Source organism: Mus caroli, unplaced genomic scaffold, assembly GCF_978045245.1.
Source record: "Mus caroli unplaced genomic scaffold, Mus_caroli_1 scaffold_6, whole genome shotgun sequence".
Taxonomy (NCBI): domain Eukaryota; kingdom Metazoa; phylum Chordata; class Mammalia; order Rodentia; family Muridae; genus Mus; species Mus caroli.
This window is the reverse complement of record NW_028227261.1, coordinates 146,005,050-146,023,690: the sequence shown is the minus strand read 5'-3', so window position 1 is coordinate 146,023,690 and position 18,641 is coordinate 146,005,050. Positions and strand designations below refer to the sequence as shown.

The 18,641-nt window shown below is 45.5% G+C and overlaps 1 protein-coding gene across 4 annotated transcripts in view; it reads left to right on the top strand.

Moving 5' to 3' along the window:
* The window catches only part of Chd7 (chromodomain helicase DNA binding protein 7), a 176,542-nt gene extending 162,761 nt beyond the window's left edge, over positions 1–13,781 (top strand). For 3 of the 4 annotated variants that reach the window (XM_029475873.2, XM_029475875.2, XM_029475874.2), the window contains exons 29-38: positions 107–335; positions 593–801; positions 914–1,582; positions 2,728–2,888; positions 4,551–4,778; positions 5,115–5,558; positions 8,597–8,818; positions 10,024–10,164; positions 10,315–10,419; positions 11,850–13,781. In XM_029475873.2, coding sequence (XP_029331733.1) covers positions 107–335; positions 593–801; positions 914–1,582; positions 2,728–2,888; positions 4,551–4,778; positions 5,115–5,558; positions 8,597–8,818; positions 10,024–10,164; positions 10,315–10,419; positions 11,850–12,767 — 3,326 coding nt within the window. In that variant the 3' untranslated portion in view covers positions 12,768–13,781. The remainder of the gene's footprint in view (positions 1–106; positions 336–592; positions 802–913; positions 1,583–2,727; positions 2,889–4,550; positions 4,779–5,114; positions 5,559–8,596; positions 8,819–10,023; positions 10,165–10,314; positions 10,420–11,849) is intronic. The other variant, XM_021160001.3, reaches the window with a different exon arrangement.
* The last annotated feature ends 4,860 nt before the right edge of the window (positions 13,782–18,641 follow it).

Genomic DNA, 18,641 nt, shown 5'->3' with positions numbered 1-18,641 from the left:
TCACCCTGTCCTCTGAGAGCTAACGAGTCATCTCTCTTTTTGTTGTTGTTGGAAAGTTGTCTGTGTTATGAGAGATGTTTCAGACTCTTTATTTCCACTTCCTCAGGCAAGCACAGCGAGAGCAATGCTGAGTTAGGTCAGCTCTACTGGCCGAACACGTCAACCCTGACTACGCGTCTGCGCCGGCTCATTACTGCCTATCAGCGCAGCTATAAAAGGCAGCAAATGAGGCAAGAGGCCCTAACGAAGACGGACCGGCGCAGACGGAGGCCCCGGGAGGAAGTGAGAGCGCTGGAGGCGGAAAGGGAAGCTATTATATCTGAGAAAAGGCAAAAGTGAGTTCTCCACCCCACCCCACCCCACCCCACCCCACCCCCATGCCCCATGCCCCAGGCCTCTCTTCCCTTCTCTGCTGGGTCCCCGAGAAGTAGTGAGGGATCATATCACACAGTGACAGTAAAAAAAGGCCTGGCGCCTGGAAGATGTCTGTCCCTCAACCCTAAACAAGTCCCAAAGACATGCTTTGGGAGCAGAGAAAAGACAGTGCCCTGTATGCCCTTCTGAGCACGGTGTGAGCCAGATCTTTCCACAGGTGGACAAGAAGAGAAGAAGCTGACTTTTACCGGGTGGTATCCACCTTCGGGGTTATTTTTGACCCCGTGAAACAGCAGTTTGATTGGAACCAATTCCGAGCCTTTGCCAGACTAGACAAAAAGTCTGATGAGAGCCTGGGGAAGTATTTCAGCTGCTTTGTGGCCATGTGCAGACGGGTGTGTCGGATGCCTGCCAAGCCCGAGGACGGTAGGTACACGAATGAAAGACTAGCCGCACTGTGCTAGGCAGTTGGCGCAGTGCATGCAGGTTAAGGTGGGCCTGGGACCTGTCCACATAACGCCCATGCTTCATATTGCAGAGCCACCTGACCTCGCCTCCCTTATCGAGCCCATCACAGAGGAACGAGCATCCAGGACACTGTACCGCATTGAACTGCTTCGCAAGATCCGAGAGCAGGTCCTTCATCACCCACAACTAAGTGACAGGCTGAAGCTCTGCCAGCCCAGCCTAGATCTGCCTGAGTGGTGGGAATGTGGACGGCATGACAGGGACCTGCTGGTGGGTGCTGCTAAGCACGGGGTCAGCCGGACAGACTACCACATCCTCAACGACCCTGAGTTGTCCTTCTTAGATGCACACAAAAGCTTTGCTCAGAACCGTGGGGCCAGTACCGTCCCTTCTTTGAATACTCTGGCCATGGGCTTTGGCCAGACTCCTCCAGTCATTTCCTCTGCTCATGTTCACGAAGAAAAGGTAATGGAGCAGGCTGAAGGCAAGGCAGAGGAGTGTGAACACTCACCGGCCAAAGAGAGGTTGGATGGGAAAGAGGAGGAAGAAGAAGCAGGCGGAGCCAAGGATGGCAAGCAGGAATGTGAGGCCAAGGCCAGCTCTGTGAAGGGCGAACTCAAAGGGGTGGAGGGCAGTGCAGACCCTGGGTCCAAGTCTGTCTCAGAGAAGGGCTCAGAAGAGGACGAAGAAGAGAAGCTGGAGGACGATGATAAGTCGGAGGAGTCGTCACAGCCGGAAGGTAATGCCTGACTCCTATCACTGTCCTCACACCACAGCAGTAGAGCAGAGCCTTTGTGTGATACCATAACTTGTATTTTTTTTTAAATTGAGAAATCCAGAATCTTACTTCATAGCTCTGGCTGACCTACGGCTCACAGAGACCCACCTGCTTCTGCCTCCAGAGGGCTGGGATTAAAGGCCTGTACCACCAAGGCCGGTGTCTTTGTTTTGTAAAGATCATCGATGGCTAGGCATGGTGACATACACTGAATTCTAGCATAGGTTGGTTGGTCTCTATACTGAAGTCCAGAGCTATACAATGAGACTCTGCCTTTTTCTTTTCCCCCTAAGAGTAGTTAATGTCCATTTTCTTCTGTGAAGGAATAGTTTCAGTTATGTGTACATGTGTTTGACCTCATACTGTATACCCGCAAACATATTTCACGGAATGTAAACACACAGCATCTGTGAACACACCAGTCACTTCCGGTTTAAGGACATTCATAGTCAGCTGTGCAAGAATTCTTTGTAATGTTAAAGTTGACACGTGACTATGATGGGAGAGAGTCACTCACTGAGCAAATAGTACTTCAGAATAAATGATGATTCATTGGTGGTTGGTTGATTGATAGCATGTTTTCCATGCTACAGGTTGCTATAACCAACACAAAGTAGAAACCAGGTACCATGTTGAACTTTGCTGCTGCAGTGACCCTTCTTGATTAGCTAATATCTTAACCAGAACAAAAACTCTTGGGTCAGAAACATGGCTAGCCTTCAGCACCAAAAGATTTCCTTAGTGTAGGGGCACGTGCTCCTTATTTCAGCACCTGGGAGTAGAGAAACCGGAGGATCACAGGTTTAAGCCCAGCCTCTCTATATAGTGAGTCTGAGGAAGTCTTGGGCTACATATGACTCAGTCTTTATATGACCACAAAGGAGAGATTTCCGTGGCTCCTTCATCAAGATGGAAGAAACACCATCTATCTTTGTGGGCTGTTTTGTTGTAAGTTTTAGACAAGACACCCCATATCTTTCTAGATGTACAGTTGGCATGCAGGAAAGCAGAACTGCTAGGTGGTATTCCTGTTGTCAGTGCCGTCCTTTCTAGACTTGTGCTCTGTGCATTCTGGCTGTGAGCGCTGCACATAACTCATTTCCCAGCAGGAGCCGTCTCTAGAGGGAAGACTTTCGATGAAGAAAGCAATGCTTCTATGAGCACTGCTAGGGATGAAACCCGAGATGGATTCTACATGGAGGATGGAGATGCTTCGGTGGCTCAGCTCCTTCACGAACGAACATTTGCCTTCTCCTTTTGGCCCAAGGTTGGCAGGATTTTGTTACTGTAATTGTTTTGTCGATCTAACCAAAGAGTAGGAAGAAAATCTCTAGCTTGATTTTTCAAATAGTTTGAAGTAAACCTTGTTGGAGCATATCAAGAGTACAGAATTTTCCTTTATTTTAAAGTAATGATCAGAAAGAACCCAAATGAAGAAACATTTAGGATACTTTTGTAGTAAGATAATGTGGAAGCTCAAAAAAACAAATAAATAAATAAATAAATAAAGGTAATGTGGAAGAGCGAGCAGAACCATTGATCCGACCCACCTACCCACTCCTTGGGGCTCTTCAGTCTGCCTGTCCTATTGTCTTGTAGGAACTCTGGCTGTTTCAATAGATTTGACAAAATGAAAAGTGTGGAACTTTGAAACCGTGTTAACTTTTGGGGGGTTTTGGGGGTTTTTTTTGGTTTGTTTATTTTTTGTTTTTGTTTTTGTTTTTTTCGAGACAGGGTTTCTCTGTATAGCCCTGGCTGTCCTGGAGCTCACTTTGTAGACCAGGCTGGCCTCGAACTCAGAAATCCACCTGCCTCTGCCTCCCAAGTGCTGGAATTAAAGGCGTGCGCCACCACACCCGGGTCCATGTTAACTTTTTAAAGATTAAGTGAAGCTTTCAGATTTAAAATAATGTATTAAAATTCCCACTGTGTTCTTTAGAGCAGAGAAGGGTGGTGGTGGCCCCTTTGCTCCCAGTCATCCTGAGGTCATCCCAGATGTAGTTATCTGTAGCTCAAAGCAGAGGAAAATTGCTCTTTGGCAATTAGGAAGCATACTTCTTTAAATGTTCTCAGTGCTGTTAGGGCCTGTGTTTCTCAAGGCAGGAAGTAGTCATCATAAGTGCCATGACACACGCTGTACTTGAGCTGATTCATCCCAGGCCAATCTTAATGGTATTAATGTGGCTTAAAAAGAAGGTGACATTTCTGTGTGAAGGGTATACTGTCAGCGAGGTCTTTTTTTCTGTTCCCCGTGTCCTCTTGGTTCCTGGTCACACTAATTTCCCACATTGAGTCTAGGGGGGAGTTTCTCGGTTCAGTCAAAGGTTTATAGTCACAGGCACTATTGATCTATGGAGGCTTGGTCTAAGGAGCTGTAATTAGAACATTTTAATGTGCATGCTTCAGTGAAATTTGGAGCGATAATAGGTGGGGAACCCAGTCTGACATTCATTAGGTGTTCCTAGGTTACTGCCCACTTCATAATGCTGAACTTTATTAATAGTGACGCTAATGATGGCCCCTTCCTGGGACACACTGCACTCTGGCCTGTGGCTCTGAAGGGCCAGACCCACTGAAATGGGAAGTGCAGAGGCTCCATTAAACCCACTGCGTTCTTGAAGCCTGAACGAGTTCCTTTTACAATCTAAGGTTGTTTTGAAGGTGGTGTTTACTTGGTGTGCTCCCTGCTTCATGTCATGCATTGAACATAGTTGAAAATAGTACTTTTTCTTTACTAGAGCAGCTAGAACATTCCATCAGAACCAAACCATCCTGATGCACTTTGTCCGTTTACTTCTCGCCAGGCTAGGTTAGTCCAAATAATTGACCTTTCAACATTCGGTGCTCTGCAGCATCTTGGTGGACATATTTATCCAGTAATTTAAAATAGGTCTTTGTTACAAATTTCCTGTGACTCTTCCCCCTTCAGGACAGAGTAATGATAAACCGATTAGACAACATCTGTGAAGCTGTACTGAAAGGCAAATGGCCAGTAAATCGGCGCCAGATGTTTGATTTCCAGGGCCTTGTCCCTGGGTACCCACCCTCCACCGTGGACAGTCCCCTGCAGAAGAGGAGCTTTGCCGAGCTCTCTATGGTCAGCCAGGCCAGCATCAGTGCGAGCGAGGACATCACCACGTCTCCTCAGTTGTCCAAGGTAAAACACAGCAGTTTGCTTTAGTGGGTGAAAGGAGATTGCTGTGAATTTTAACTGATTGAGGAGTTTGTGCTCGCTAATCTGACTTGATTTTATATGTCTGTTTAATTGTATTGCCCACATTGGCCTCCAACAACCTTTCTGCCTGTTATGTAGCTGGAATCACAGGCACACATTACTATAACCAGCCAACTAGTCAGACTTTAAAATAAGACGGTAGCTATCGCCATAGCTGTGCCCACCACTATCGAATGGCTTGTTTTTTCTAATGCCAGCCCCTATTGCAGATAAAGGTCTGCCTCATTACAACTCTGTTCTCTTGGGAATTTTCAATAGGATGATGCCCTCAACCTGTCTGTCCCTCGCCAGCGGCGGCGGAGGAGAAGGAAAGTTGAAATCGAGGCTGAAAGAGCCGCCAAGAGGAGAAACCTTATGGAGATGGTTGCCCAGCTTCGAGAGTCTCAGGTGGTCTCAGAAAATGGACAAGAAAAAGTTGTGGACTTATCAAAGGCCTCGAGAGAGGCAACAAGCTCTACCTCAAATTTCTCATCTCTTACTTCAAAGTTTATCTTGCCTAATGTCTCCACGCCAGTGTCTGATGCCTTTAAGTCTCAGATGGAGCTGCTCCAAGCAGGCCTTTCACGCACACCCACAAGGCATATGCTCAATGGCTCCCTGGTGGATGGAGAGCCCCCCATGAAGAGGAGGCGAGGCAGGAGGAAAAACGTGGAGGGCCTCGACCTACTTTTCATGAGCCACAAACGGACGCCGTTAAGTGCAGTAAGTCGGGTGTTCACTCCCACGGTGTCTACCCCCGTTGACAGCCAGCCCTAGGCTACTGACCTCACTTTTCTCAGCAGCATCACGGGGAAGCTGGCCTCCTCCACCAGGGAAACAGAATTACAGTGAATGCAGTGGTGCTGAGCCAGAAAACTGTGTTCATCACTGGTACAGATCCCTCAGCCTGAGCCAAGGGCAGCACAAGGATTTATTCTTCCCAAGGTTGTGACGTATTGATTGCTCCAGGAAGAATAGCATAAAGCAGAAACATGTTCTTCTGAGCTTGCAGTTGTTATCTCTGAATACTTGAGGAGGGAGAAGCTTCTGGTCTTAGAAAAACTGCTGTTGGAGGCCAGCATCAGTTAGACTCGTGTGAGTGCTTGGTATTAGGCCTCAGATACCTAGCTAGTTGCTTGGAATGCTCTCAATCCCTGCAACTAGTTGTTTTAGAAATCTGAGACATGGAGGACAAGTCGGTAGATTTTTAATTAGAAGGAAATAAAATGCAGTATAATAAATTCTCTATTATATGGCCTCAACCATACCATCCCAAAAGGGATGATTACTCTGATGGCAAGAATTTTACCCTCGAGAACTCTATTATGTGTGCTCTGTGAAGAGCTAAGGAATTCATATCCTGAGCTATTGATTGGAAACTCTAATCAATGGAGCCACTTTGGGCTAGGTGACTTTGAGAATCTTTCTCCACAGGCCATGGAACAGGTTTGGGGCGGTGCAGCTATGATTTAAAAATAGAGACACTAGTTTTTTGTTTGTTTTTTTTTTCTGGCCCATCTTTTCTTCTTCCAGTTCTGTTATTTACACATGCTCTCTCTCTTTTGTAAGACAGGATCTCACTGTAGCCCAGGCTGGCCTCCAGCTTACAGAGACCACCTGCTTCTGCCACCCTGAGTACTGGGTTAAAGGCCTATGCCACAATTCCCAGGACCAGTTCCTTGAGCCTAGAGAGAGGCTTAAAATTTTCAAATGAAGCAAAGGCATACTTGGAAAGAAACGAAACATCAGTCTTTGGAAAGTTTAGCCACATAGTGGAGTGTGAGCAGAAGAGTCCATACTCCATACAGGTTAAGAATTAACTTTATGTTGGCACATATCTAAGAGAGCTCTTTCTTGTTGCTTTGGATTTTTGCTTTCTCAAGACAGGGCTTCTCTGTCTTCCCTGGCTGTCTTGGAACTGCTTTGTAGACCAGGCAGGCCTAGAACTCATAATGAGATCCTCCTGCCTCTGCCTCCTCAGTGCTGGGATTAAAGGTGTGTGCCAAGACCTTCCATCAGGAACTTCTAGTAGATGTTGGAGGAAATGTATTTTTCGGGACTTTTTTTTAACCGTTAGATGTTGTGAATTGGAGATCTTCCCAGTTGTTGAGGCTAGTTTGTATGTGAATAAAATGCACAGACTGGGCTGAGTTGGCATAGCAGCAGTAGAGAATAAGGTGTGCTGAACACAGCTTCACTTCCATATTTCAACTCCCACTGCTGTCATGAAGGAGGAGGGTGCCTCACTGGTATCACCAGTGGTGACTGTGTTTTCTGTGCCAAGCATGGGGATTTGAGAGCAAAGCCCTGACTTGACAGGACATTTGTAGAAAGTCAGTGTTGGGATGACTTTTGAGTATTCCCCAATCAAAACATTCTAAGTACTCCAAATTCTGAAACTTTGGGGTACCATCAGAACCCAATAACTAGAAAATCCCACAATTGACTTCATATGAAGGGTCACGGTTAAAACATAGCTGCAGAACAGGCAGAATGACTCACTATGTAAAGGCACTTACCACCCAAAACAGATTACATCATTTTGATGTTGGAACAGAAGTGCATAAAGGTAGAAGAAGAGAAGCAACTCCTCAAAGCTGCCCTTTGACCTCCACATACATCATGATACATACATGTACACATTTGTACACACACACACAAATCATGTATCCATCTATCTATACAATCAGTTAAAGAAATTTAAGTCAGTTACATTCAAATATTGCATAAAACTGCTTAAGGCTATGTGGTGAAGATGTATATCAATGTAAAATGTAATGAATTCACGTTTAGACATGAATCCCAGCCCCAGTATGTCTGACAGTGTATGTATAAATACTCAAAAAAACTACAAAATTGAAAATGAATCCTGGTTTTAGGTGTTGTGGATAAGGAGACCCACCTTCAGTGACATATCACAGTTCTGCATGTGTGCTGGCATCAAGGCATGCTCCCAGGGCTCCCAGGGAAAGCTTGGAGTGGAGGGAGGAGGTTCATTTGCCTGAAGGTTCTTATCTGTCACTAAATGGGAGAGATTGCTGGAGCAGAAGTGCTGGGGTGAGAGAGTATCTCTCCGGCTTTGAGACCCGGGCGTTTTTTGCTGGCAAGTTTGATGAAGTCATGAAGAAGATGTGGACATGGTGATGAAGTAGGGATGCAGGTTGTGGAAAGCCTAGAGTGCCGAGCTGAAGAACATGGGGGTGTCCTGAAGGCATCGGGGAGCCTACCTGGGGGAGTAACTTAATGGCAGCTTTGAACTGGGTGGAGCTTACTGCATTTTAGAAAGCCCTGGGGAATGGAGAAATGGATGTTGGAATGTTGAAAGCACAGCATTTAAGGACCAGTGGCGGGGTGAGCGTGGAGTGCTAACCTTGGGTGTTTCCAGGCCTGCTCTCCCAACAGAGTCAGGCTGTGCTCTCCGAGTGCTGGGAAGCCAGTTACTGATCAACTGGTGCTTGTCAGAACAGTGTCTAGGGATCCCTGAGCGGCCACATGTCACACACCTCTAGCTCAGACCACCATGTAGCATGATAGTGTAGTCCTAGTGGCTTGCTTGGCCCTCTAGGCTTTCCTACCGAAGAATGTTGTTCCTACCTTGTGAGGAATCTTCTACTCTGAAAGCCATCCTAACCAAGGGCATTGTTTCTGATTAGCGTCTCCCTTTTTGATGAAAGATCCTGTGGGCTGGGAGAGTATCTTCCTTGAGTAGAGTGTTCTCAGAATCTTATGCGACAATTCAGATCACTGTCTGCTTCCTGCAGGAGGATGCTGAGGTGACCAAAGCTTTTGAAGAAGATATAGAGACCCCACCAATAAGAAACATTCCTTCTCCTGGACAGCTGGACCCCGACACCCGGATCCCTGTGATAAACCTTGAAGATGGGACTAGGCTGGTGGGAGAAGATGCTCCTAAAAACAAGGACTTGGTTGACTGGCTGAAGCTGCACCCCACCTACACTGTCGATATGCCGAGTTATGTACCAGTAAGTACCACAGAGCCTGGGCTGTGAAGCCTCACAGGGACTGCCTAATTGCTTCTCATCTGAGCGAGTCCTTGACAGCTCCCTGCACCCTGTCTTTGGCATGAATGTCTGCAGGTTCACGTGTGCCCCACATTTCTGCTGTGAATTCAACATGAGAGAAACTGGTTGCAATCTGTCCTCCTGAAGGACACCCTCAGTTACGTGAAGATGTCTGCTACTCATTTTCCTACTCCTCCAGCATGCTTCCCTCACAGGGTCTAGCTCCCAGGGGTCTAGGCTTTGCATAGTCTTGAGTGCATTTCCCTGGTCTTCAGACAAAGCCTGACCCAGCCCAGAGCTATAAAGCTCTTGTTTCCAGAGACTTCTTTTAAGCACCTAGCCCTTGTGAGTGCCCAATAGACAACTTTCTAGCTGGCAACACAGATCTCTTCCTGTCCTTTTGTGATTAATATTTTTCAAACATTTTATGTTTTTTTTCACTGAGTTTGGGCCATCTCCTTTCTTGCTACCAACAGCAACCTTTCAGCCTCCCCACTTACAACATCTCAAAAACAAAAGTCCCATGTAGTCATTTAGTCATATCATCTCTGGCTTCATTTATGTCACTGACTAGAAATAAGTGAAAGTACTGGATAAAGTTTCTTTTAAAATACTAGGATTTGTATAAATATCTGAAGACTCCCTCCTCCCCTTTTGTTCTCAGTTCTGGGGACTGAAGCCAGGTGCTCTCAGATGCTGTATACGCGCTCTGCCGCTGAGTCACACCTCCAGCCTGTCACAGAAACTTTAAATGAGAGTCTCACTTAAGGAGACTGCCAGCCACCTGGAGAGTTGGCTCTTTAGAGCACTTGTTGCTCTTGCAGAGGACCTGAGTTCAGCTCCTGGCACCCATTTATAACTCAAGTCCCAGGAGAACCGATACTCTCCGCTGGCCTCTGGGGACACCAAGCACATGCATACATATAGACAAAACACTCGTACACACACACAAATAATAAATCATAGAATAATTTTGAGTAACTTCTCAGAGAGTGCCTGTTGGGTAGACCAGTCAGTGCTGGGAGATCCTTTCTCAGAAAAGTTCAGTTTCTGCTAAGTGCAAATGATTGTTAAAACTGAACAGTGCATGAGGCCATCCCCAGGAGTTTATAGGAAGGGGCCAGTACTAAGTACAGCCTCATTAAATAAGTCCTTTTCTTTTGCAGAAGAACACAGACGTGCTGTTTTCCTCGTTTCAGAAACCGAAACAGAAACGACATAGATGTCGAAATCCTAATAAATTGGATATTAACACTTTGACAGGAGAAGAAAGGGTTCCCGTTGTTAACAAACGAAATGGGAAGAAGGTAAATGCTGGGGAAGGGATGGGCGAGGATGGCAAATCACACTTCTTCTAGAACCTGTGTGTGTTCCTGCGGACACCGAAAAAGGGAGCTGAGGGGACTGGGAGGGAAACGTCCATGATGTTCCGATGTTCACTGGATGCATCTTCCCAGATGGGTGGAGCCATGGCCCCTCCAATGAAGGACCTGCCCAGGTGGCTGGAGGAGAACCCTGAGTTTGCTGTTGCTCCAGACTGGACCGATATAGTCAAGCAGTCTGTAAGTACACAAAAGAAATGCACATAAAACTGTGTGCCTGGGTGCTCAGTGTCCCATTGGCTAGTAATTATTCAGTTGTGACTTAATCCACGCTTACAGAATTGTCAGAAAGCATCATTTTCTTACATTATCAGTGTGTTGTATTTTACACACACATCATTAATTGGGAATGAGCTGATTGTCAGTTCTGATTTAAAAATACTGTGAGAGAATACCTACTCCCAACCGTCTTAGAGGTGGACTTACTCCAGGGAAACCGACCTCACAGCGTCTTCAAGATGGAACTGGTGCTAGATGGGAACGTCAAGATTATTAGCTCTGAGATCCAGTTTTAAAAGAGACATAGCAATTCTGCATAAAATTTTATCATTATTAGTTTCTTTCAAGACAAATTAGTGGCATGCTTACTGGTTTTGTTTGTTTAAATAATACAATAAAATTGCCTCTAGCCATGTGTTAGGACCCAGTTTTGTGAAGTGGTACCTTCCTAATCGCCTATCTGAGGTCCGTGTATATATGATTCCACCTTTGTAGCTCTGACTGCTACTATCTAGTCTCCATTCCTAATGGTGTGTCTTTCGAAACTGGGTAAAATGGAAGTGGGAACTCTGTAACCCGAGACTGTGGCTTTCACTGAGTGTTCTCCAGTCCCAGGATGGAGTATTATCAGGCGGCTGCTCCTCCTTGCTGTACAGCGTACTAGTCCATGCTCAGCTACCTCGTGTCATTCCCTCACCCAGGAAAGACCTCTGGGGTTTTCCACACTTGTGAAATTATTAGTGAAACAAGTATAAATGTTTACATGCAGGTTTTAGTGTGTAGCTTCTCATGGGGGTGGGGGTGGGGGTGTTACACATGTGAGTTTAACTTACTCAATTTTTCTACATTGGTAACAATTTTTTCTTATTCTTAGCTATATTTGAAATATCTAGAATGTCTTATCGTCTATGCAACTCTCTTGTGATACTGTTTTATCATTTTTTTTCATACAAAACCTTTTAAAATTGGCATATTTATTTGGCAATTAATTGACAAATGAAAGGTCATTTGCGCTTGATGCTTATGATGTACACGTGCATATCACGTACTGATTACACCAGTCAATCAGCCACTGTCTGGAGTGTTGATCCTTAAGTTAATTATGGATACAGCTACCTTGGCATTGACGTCAGTGGTGGAGTAGCCTTGAACAGCTTTTTCTGCAACTCAGCACAATTCAGCAAGCAAAAATAATGGTAAAAAAAAAAAACAAAAAAACAAAAAAAAAAACCCAGGACCTGTGCTTTCCCAAGTTCTTACATTAAGCTTTTAGAATGGAAGCAGTTGCTTGCATAGTTAGAATGTTGGTGTAGAGCTCCAAAAGGCCCACGTTGGCAGTAAGTACTCTGACCCGGCCTCTACAGCTGTTGTCTGCTTTCCCTGTCGTCCAGGGTTTTGTTCCCGAGTCAATGTTTGACCGTCTCCTCACTGGACCTGTGGTGCGGGGAGAAGGAGCCAGCAGGAGAGGACGGAGGCCCAAGAGCGAGATCGCCCGAGCAGCTGCAGCGGCTGCTGCTGTCGCCTCTACTTCAGGGATCAACCCTCTGTTGGTGAACAGCCTGTTTGCTGGGATGGACCTGACAAGCCTTCAGAATCTCCAGAACCTCCAGTCCCTCCAGCTGGCAGGGCTCATGGGCTTCCCTCCAGGACTGGCCACAGCTGCCACCGCCGGAGGCGATGCGAAGAGCCCCGCCGCAGTGCTGCCCCTGATGCTGCCAGGGATGGCAGGCCTGCCCAACGTGTTCGGCTTGGGCGGGCTGCTGAACAACCCTCTCTCAGCTGCTACTGGAAACACCACTACTGCTTCAAGTCAAGGAGAGCCAGAGGATGGCACTTCCAAAGCGGAAGAGAAAGGAAACGACAATGAAGATGAGAACCGAGACTCTGAGAAAAGCACAGACACCGTTTCGGCTGCTGACTCCGCGAACGGATCTGTTGGTGCTGCTACTGCCCCGGCTGCATTGCCCTCCAACCCGCTGGCCTTCAACCCTTTCCTCCTGTCCACCATGGCCCCAGGCCTCTTCTACCCATCCATGTTTCTACCTCCAGGACTGGGGGGATTGACACTGCCTGGCTTCCCAGCACTGGCGGGACTCCAAAACGCCTTGGGTACCAGCGAAGAAAAGGCTGCTGACAAGGCCGAGGGAGGCCCCTGTAAAGACGGAGAGACCCTGGAGGGCAGCGATGCCGAGGAGAACCTGGACAAGACTGTAGAGTCCTCCATCTTGGAAGACGAGGTTGCACAGGGTGAAGAGCTGGACTCGCTGGAAGGCGGGGATGAGATAGAAAACAACGGAAACGACGAGTAACAGCAGCAGTTCCACTGAAAGTGTTGAAAACTGTTGACAGGTGGTAGTCCTACTGTTTACACTCACAGTTAATGTTCATACCTAGTTTTATAAGCTGTTCTGTAACATAGTGTAGCAAAAAAAGAAGAAAAAAAGAAAAGAAAGAAAAAAAAAGGAAAAAAGTCCAAGTCATGTTATGCAGGTGTGTCCGAAGGTATCTTGGTCATAAGTATTGTGCAGTGCATTATTTATTATCCCTAGGAAGGATGAAATTTGAGAGGTGATCATGTCTTTTTAAGGAAACTTACATAATGCTCTGCTTTTTTCTTTGGGTACCACTGGTATTATAATAAAGAGCAATTTGTAACAGAGCAGCACTAGTGGAAGGAAGTGCTACTCAGAGGAAGTATGAAGTTATATATTTAATTTTTTAATTTTAATTTTTTTTTGCTGTGAAGGTCAAGATGAAATTTACCATACATATCATCCCTTGTTCATTCGTCTCCATTTCTGACTTTATGGGGGTTCCCACATTTGCATACACACATCCATACACTCTGACAATCTCCACGTTAGTGTGAACGCCTCTGTCCCGAGGCTCAGCAATAATAAGGCAGCTGTTGAATGTGAAGGGTCCTTTGGAAAACTAACCTTGTGGGAGGGTTCTTGCCAGACAACTGCAGTTCCATTGGCTTGTGGTCTTGTGATGCACTGGTAAAAACAAAGTAAATAGAAGAGTAAATAGAAGATTGAGAGAAGTGAGAATCAGGTACCTTTTTTTTTTTTTTTAAATTAAAGGACTTTGTTACTTTAGCCACAAAGCTAAAACAGCATTACCTCAGCTCTGAACTAGCCTTGAAGTTTACAGACAGGACTTTGTAAATGTTTTTCTTTGTTGTGATGTCCTTTGATTTTTTTTTTCTCTGAAAATTGCTATCATGTAAGATAAAATGTAAATTTCTGCCAACTGTAGTAATGATGCTTTTAATAAAAGTGACCCATGATATGCAGAGATGTAGTTATAGAATGCAGTGTACAGGGGAGCTGGTGTTCACTTTTTTTTTTTTTTTTTTTTTTTTTTTTTTTTTTAATTCGCAATAGCTGCAAATACAGCATTCTGGCATTTGGGCTTTGCTTACTGTGTCTTCTCATGCTAGATTAGCTGTTAGTAACACACACTAGCTGTCTCCAAGACCAGATGGACAGGAAAACCTTGAATTACCACTTTCATGTAATTCCACGCCAGATATCTCAGCAGACACATACACACACACAAAAACCTCTTATTGCTCCCCTGAAAGGGCATCTGAGAGTAGGACTCCTGACAATGTGTGCAGTCTGTGATAATGGGGTGCACAGTAGACAAAAGGGCAGAAGAAAAATGAGGCTTTAATAGGCACACTATCTAGGTCATTTATCCTTGGCTAATGGGAGAAAAACACAATGTCGTAGTGTCAGCAAGGGACACAAAGGCATTCTGGTGTCCTGCAGACCAGAGCTTGATATCAAGAGCCAGTGTGTGGAAAAACTCACGTGGAACTAAAATGGACCCATTTAAGTGTGTGTGTGTGTGTGTGTGTGTGTGTGTGTGTGTGTGTATGTGTGTGTGTGTGTATGTGTGTGTGTGTATGTGTGTGTGTGTGTGTATGTGTGTGTGTGTATGTGTGTGTGTGTATGTGTGTGTGTGTATGTGTGTGTGTATGTGTGTGTGTGTATGTGTGTGTGTGTATGTGTGTGTGTGTATGTGTGTGTGTATGTGTGTGTGTATGTGTGTGTGTATGTGTGTGTGTATGTGTGTGTGTATGTGTGTGTGTATGTGTGTGTGTATGTGTGTGTGTGTGTATGTGTGTGTGTATGTGTGTGTGTGTGTGTGTGTGTATGTGTGTGTGTGTATGTGTGTGTGTATGTGTGTGTATGTGTGTGTGTATGTGTGTGTGTGTATGTGTGTGTGTATGTGTGTGTGTGTATGTGTGTGTGTATGTGTGTGTGTGTATGTGTGTGTGTATGTGTGTGTGTGTATGTGTGTGTGTGTGTATGTGTGTGTGTATGTGTGTGTGTGTGTGTATGTGTGTGTGTGTATGTGTGTGTGTGTGTATGTATGTGTGTGTGTGTGTGCGTGTGTGTGTGTGCGAGCGCACATTCACAAGCATGAACTCACACTCACCCAGTCTCAAGGGCTACTAGATTATTAAACCCTTTGTTTGTTTTCTACAATAAGGTTTAAATTTTAAGACCTTTTTTCTATGTCATTTGAACAAACCCTATTTCCATCTAAAAAAGGAGTGATATAGATGGAATTGTGCATGTCTTTTACCTTCCTATACCCCCTTTACACACCAGTGTACACACAGGTTATCCTCTACAGGGGACAGGCCAGCCTATCTAAATTCCTGTTGGACAGTGAGATTCAGCTGACTTATGTATCCAAGATGAAAATATGCCCATATGACTGGAAGAGGAGAAACTTGAAGCCACAAGAGTGGCTAAATCTTGAAGGCTAACCAGCCTGTGCTCGGTTAAGCAAGTGCCTTGGAATGCCTTTTGAAATGGCATCCTTTGACCATGGAAGTGAAGCTAGATTTGTGTGGAGCAGAGACCTTAAATGTTTAAAGACAAGTAGGGAGAGCTGGTTTAATAAACTGCATTATCAAAGGGTCTCTTCCTAAAATTCTGTTTACTGGAAAGTCCCTTATCAGCTTCTGTGAACAGGGATGAGTGTGACTCTGTCCCTGTCAGCACTGAGTGTCTCAAGTGATGCTGATCTTCAAAGCAGAGGTGTCCGTTGCTTGGCAGCAGTAAGAACTCTGAACTTAGAAATCAGCACCCGTTTTGTATTATACGAAGTCATTTAGAGTTCCACATTGGAAAATACATGTTTTCTTTCTTTCAATGGAAAGAAGTCATGACATCTTGAATCTATCTAAAAAATATTTACGGTTCAGCCTAATGCTAACCAGTGTTTCCCGTGCTGTGAATGAGGCACCAGAGCACCAGCACTCTGTGATGCTTGATTCCAAGAGGGAAGCCGAGAAGCGGAAAGTAAGGGGCTCACACTGCGTTGGAGGATGGTGTGAACCGTGGTCCAACCCGCCCTCCTGAAGGACTGCATTGGTTTTCAAAAGAAAAATTATATGGTGGGGAAGGGGGGGTTATCCAAAGTTTTTGGTGTCACTGTGTTTTATATATTCCTCTTCATAATTGCATAGTATAGTTGAGGCTGAAACTTGAAAAAAGTGCTTTTTTTTTTTTTAAAGTTTCTTTTTGGGGCAATGTCTCTATGCAGCCTAGGCTGGCCATATATTCACTTTCCTGCCTCTGCCTCCCAAATGCTGAGGTCATAGGTGTTATGTTAGAAGTGCGGCTCCAGACAGACCACACCAGGCCAAACAGTTCCACGTGAGGTTTATGGTAGGAGGAGAGGGGTAGGGGAGGGGGAGAGAGAGGGGGGGGGGGTCAGAGGGGCCTTCCTTTTATTTGGATGGAGACCTAGTGATTTGCAGGTACAGGTGGGAGGTGAGCCAAATGGATTCTGGGAATATGGTGGTGGTTGCCTTGGCAACAGGTGTGCAGGTCACTGTTGCCTAGGTGTGATGTCACTGGGTTCGGAGCTGACCATGATACCAGCATACCACCCTTTTTCTTATCATAGAAGAAAAAGGGGGGGGCAGGGGAGGCCAAGGGAGAAAAGGGTATGGGAGCCAGTCCTATCCCGTAATAGGAGTGTGCTGTTACACAGGGAAGGAAGCCTGTGAAATTAGATCTGGAAACTTGGAAATTTTCAGTCCCAGTTCGTGTGTTTGAATTTGAGTTTATGATGTGTCTCCCTCTCCCCCCAGTATTTCTAGTATATAAAGAAACCAAGTTCTTTGAAAAGATGAACTTGGTCCTGATAGAACCTGGTGTTGGAACCAAGCTTGGCCGGTACTCTAAGCCCAGACCCTTAACCGCTGTGCTAATGAAATCAAGACTCATAAGCAAGCAGTCATTGGTGTAGACGTTAGAGAAATGAAAACAAAAACAAGACTGGGCCTCTGCTGTTGTGCTCCTTACCTGGTAGAAAGCTGGGGGAAGAAGACTTACTAAAAAATGAGATGAGATTGGGGAAGACAAAGGTCTTGGGGGCCCAGCCAAACTCAACTACACTTTGAGAAACAGGAGGCACACGTGGCTGCAGGATCTCCAGAGAGAAAGAAAGAACAGTGCAAAGACTTAAACTGGGACTGCTCTTGGGTAGGGAGGAATATCTCATGTCTGACAGTGCTATGGGGTGGGGAGGAATATCGCATGTCTGACAGTGCTCTGGGGTGGGGAGGAAGAGTTGGGAAGTGGGGTTATATCCTATAGAGTCTGGATGGTTCCAGTGGGAGGTTGGGTTTCATCCGAGCACTAAGGAGAGTCATTGTAAGGCTCCAGTGAGGAAAGGGAGAGATTGAGATTTATGCCTTTAAAGAGTAAATATGGCAGTAGCACAAAAATAAGGGCTTGCAAAAGGGAGTAGGAGGTGGGTCCAACAGCCTCAGGTTTCAGCAGTGGGCTTGGGAAATACTTTAGAGTTAAAACTCAATGCATAATTTCAATTAGCCCTCCAGGACTATTACCACTTGAAGTATAACCAGAGATAAAACCAACAGATAAAGAATATTTTCTGGGTTTTTTTTTTTTTCTGTAATGCCACACAATTAATGGTTTTTAAAAAGAGATTGGAAGTTGAATGTTTTTTTCACAATACAATGAAAGTTATTTTTGCGTTAACTTTAGAATTTAATTTTGTTCATTATTTATTCACTTTACATCTGATTGAAGCCCCCCCTCCCAGTCCTCCCTTCACATGGCTCCTATCCCATCCCTCCCTCCTGTTCACCTCTGAGAAGGGGCCAACCCACCCTGGCATGGAAGTGAGAAGGTGCGCCCTTGCAGGATGAAGTATCAGCAACAAGTGCCTTGAGAGCACAGGGGCATTAAACTGGGAAGCAGAGTGATACCGGTGTCTTCTGACAGCACGTGAGGGTCAGGAGAGGTCTCATTCATTCATTCGCTGCGTCTCTTGAATAAGCGGATTTATGTGTTTTCTTAGCGCAGGCAGGATTTACCACAATTCTGTAGACATACTAAACTAAATTGAAAACTACTTCTGGAATTTAATCTTAACTTAGACTCCTTCTGTGTGACACATTCATCTCTTGGGAATATTCTGTGATGCTGAAGATGGTCGTCAGACTTCTAAATTTTGTGTGAATGTAGTGTCCACTCTCCTAAAGGACCTGTTGTAAGATCTAGCCTACAGCTAGCTGAATTTTACTTCGACCTCCTTCATCATTTTACTGTATAGTTTAAACAATATGGAATGGGGCAGTGACAGCATCAGGTATGCTCCTCTCTGACATCTTTCTGTTTAGAGTGATGCATGGTTTGTCTGGTTTCTAAGCCGATTGGAGCTCCCATCACAAGAGCAAAGGAGGCAGTGTTCCAGATCAGCCTGCTCCTGGGCATGCCACTGACCTGTAGTGGAGCCTCTCTGCAGCCTCAGCCTCCTGTGAGCAGTCGTTATCCCGAGGCCTTCCCAGCCCAGAGAGCAATCTATCATGGTGACTTTGGAGTTGTAGCAAAGCAACATCTTAGTGAGATTTCTAGTGTGTACAGCAGAAGTGCCTATTCAAAGAGCCAGGAAGGCCTCCGTCCAAGGGACCTCCTCCACTGCCCTTTCACCACCTCCACAGTTTGATCTGAAAGCTTAATTTCAAAATTACCGAAGAAACGTGATCCTTCTCACCGCCTGATAGGAGCCAGGTGATGCTTTGCAACTCAAAACTGCCCTCCCTTCTGTCAGTGTCGTTCTAAACTTCCAATTGGGTGTGGGCTGGGTGGCTGAAAACGAAGCAGGCTGTGCATGTAATG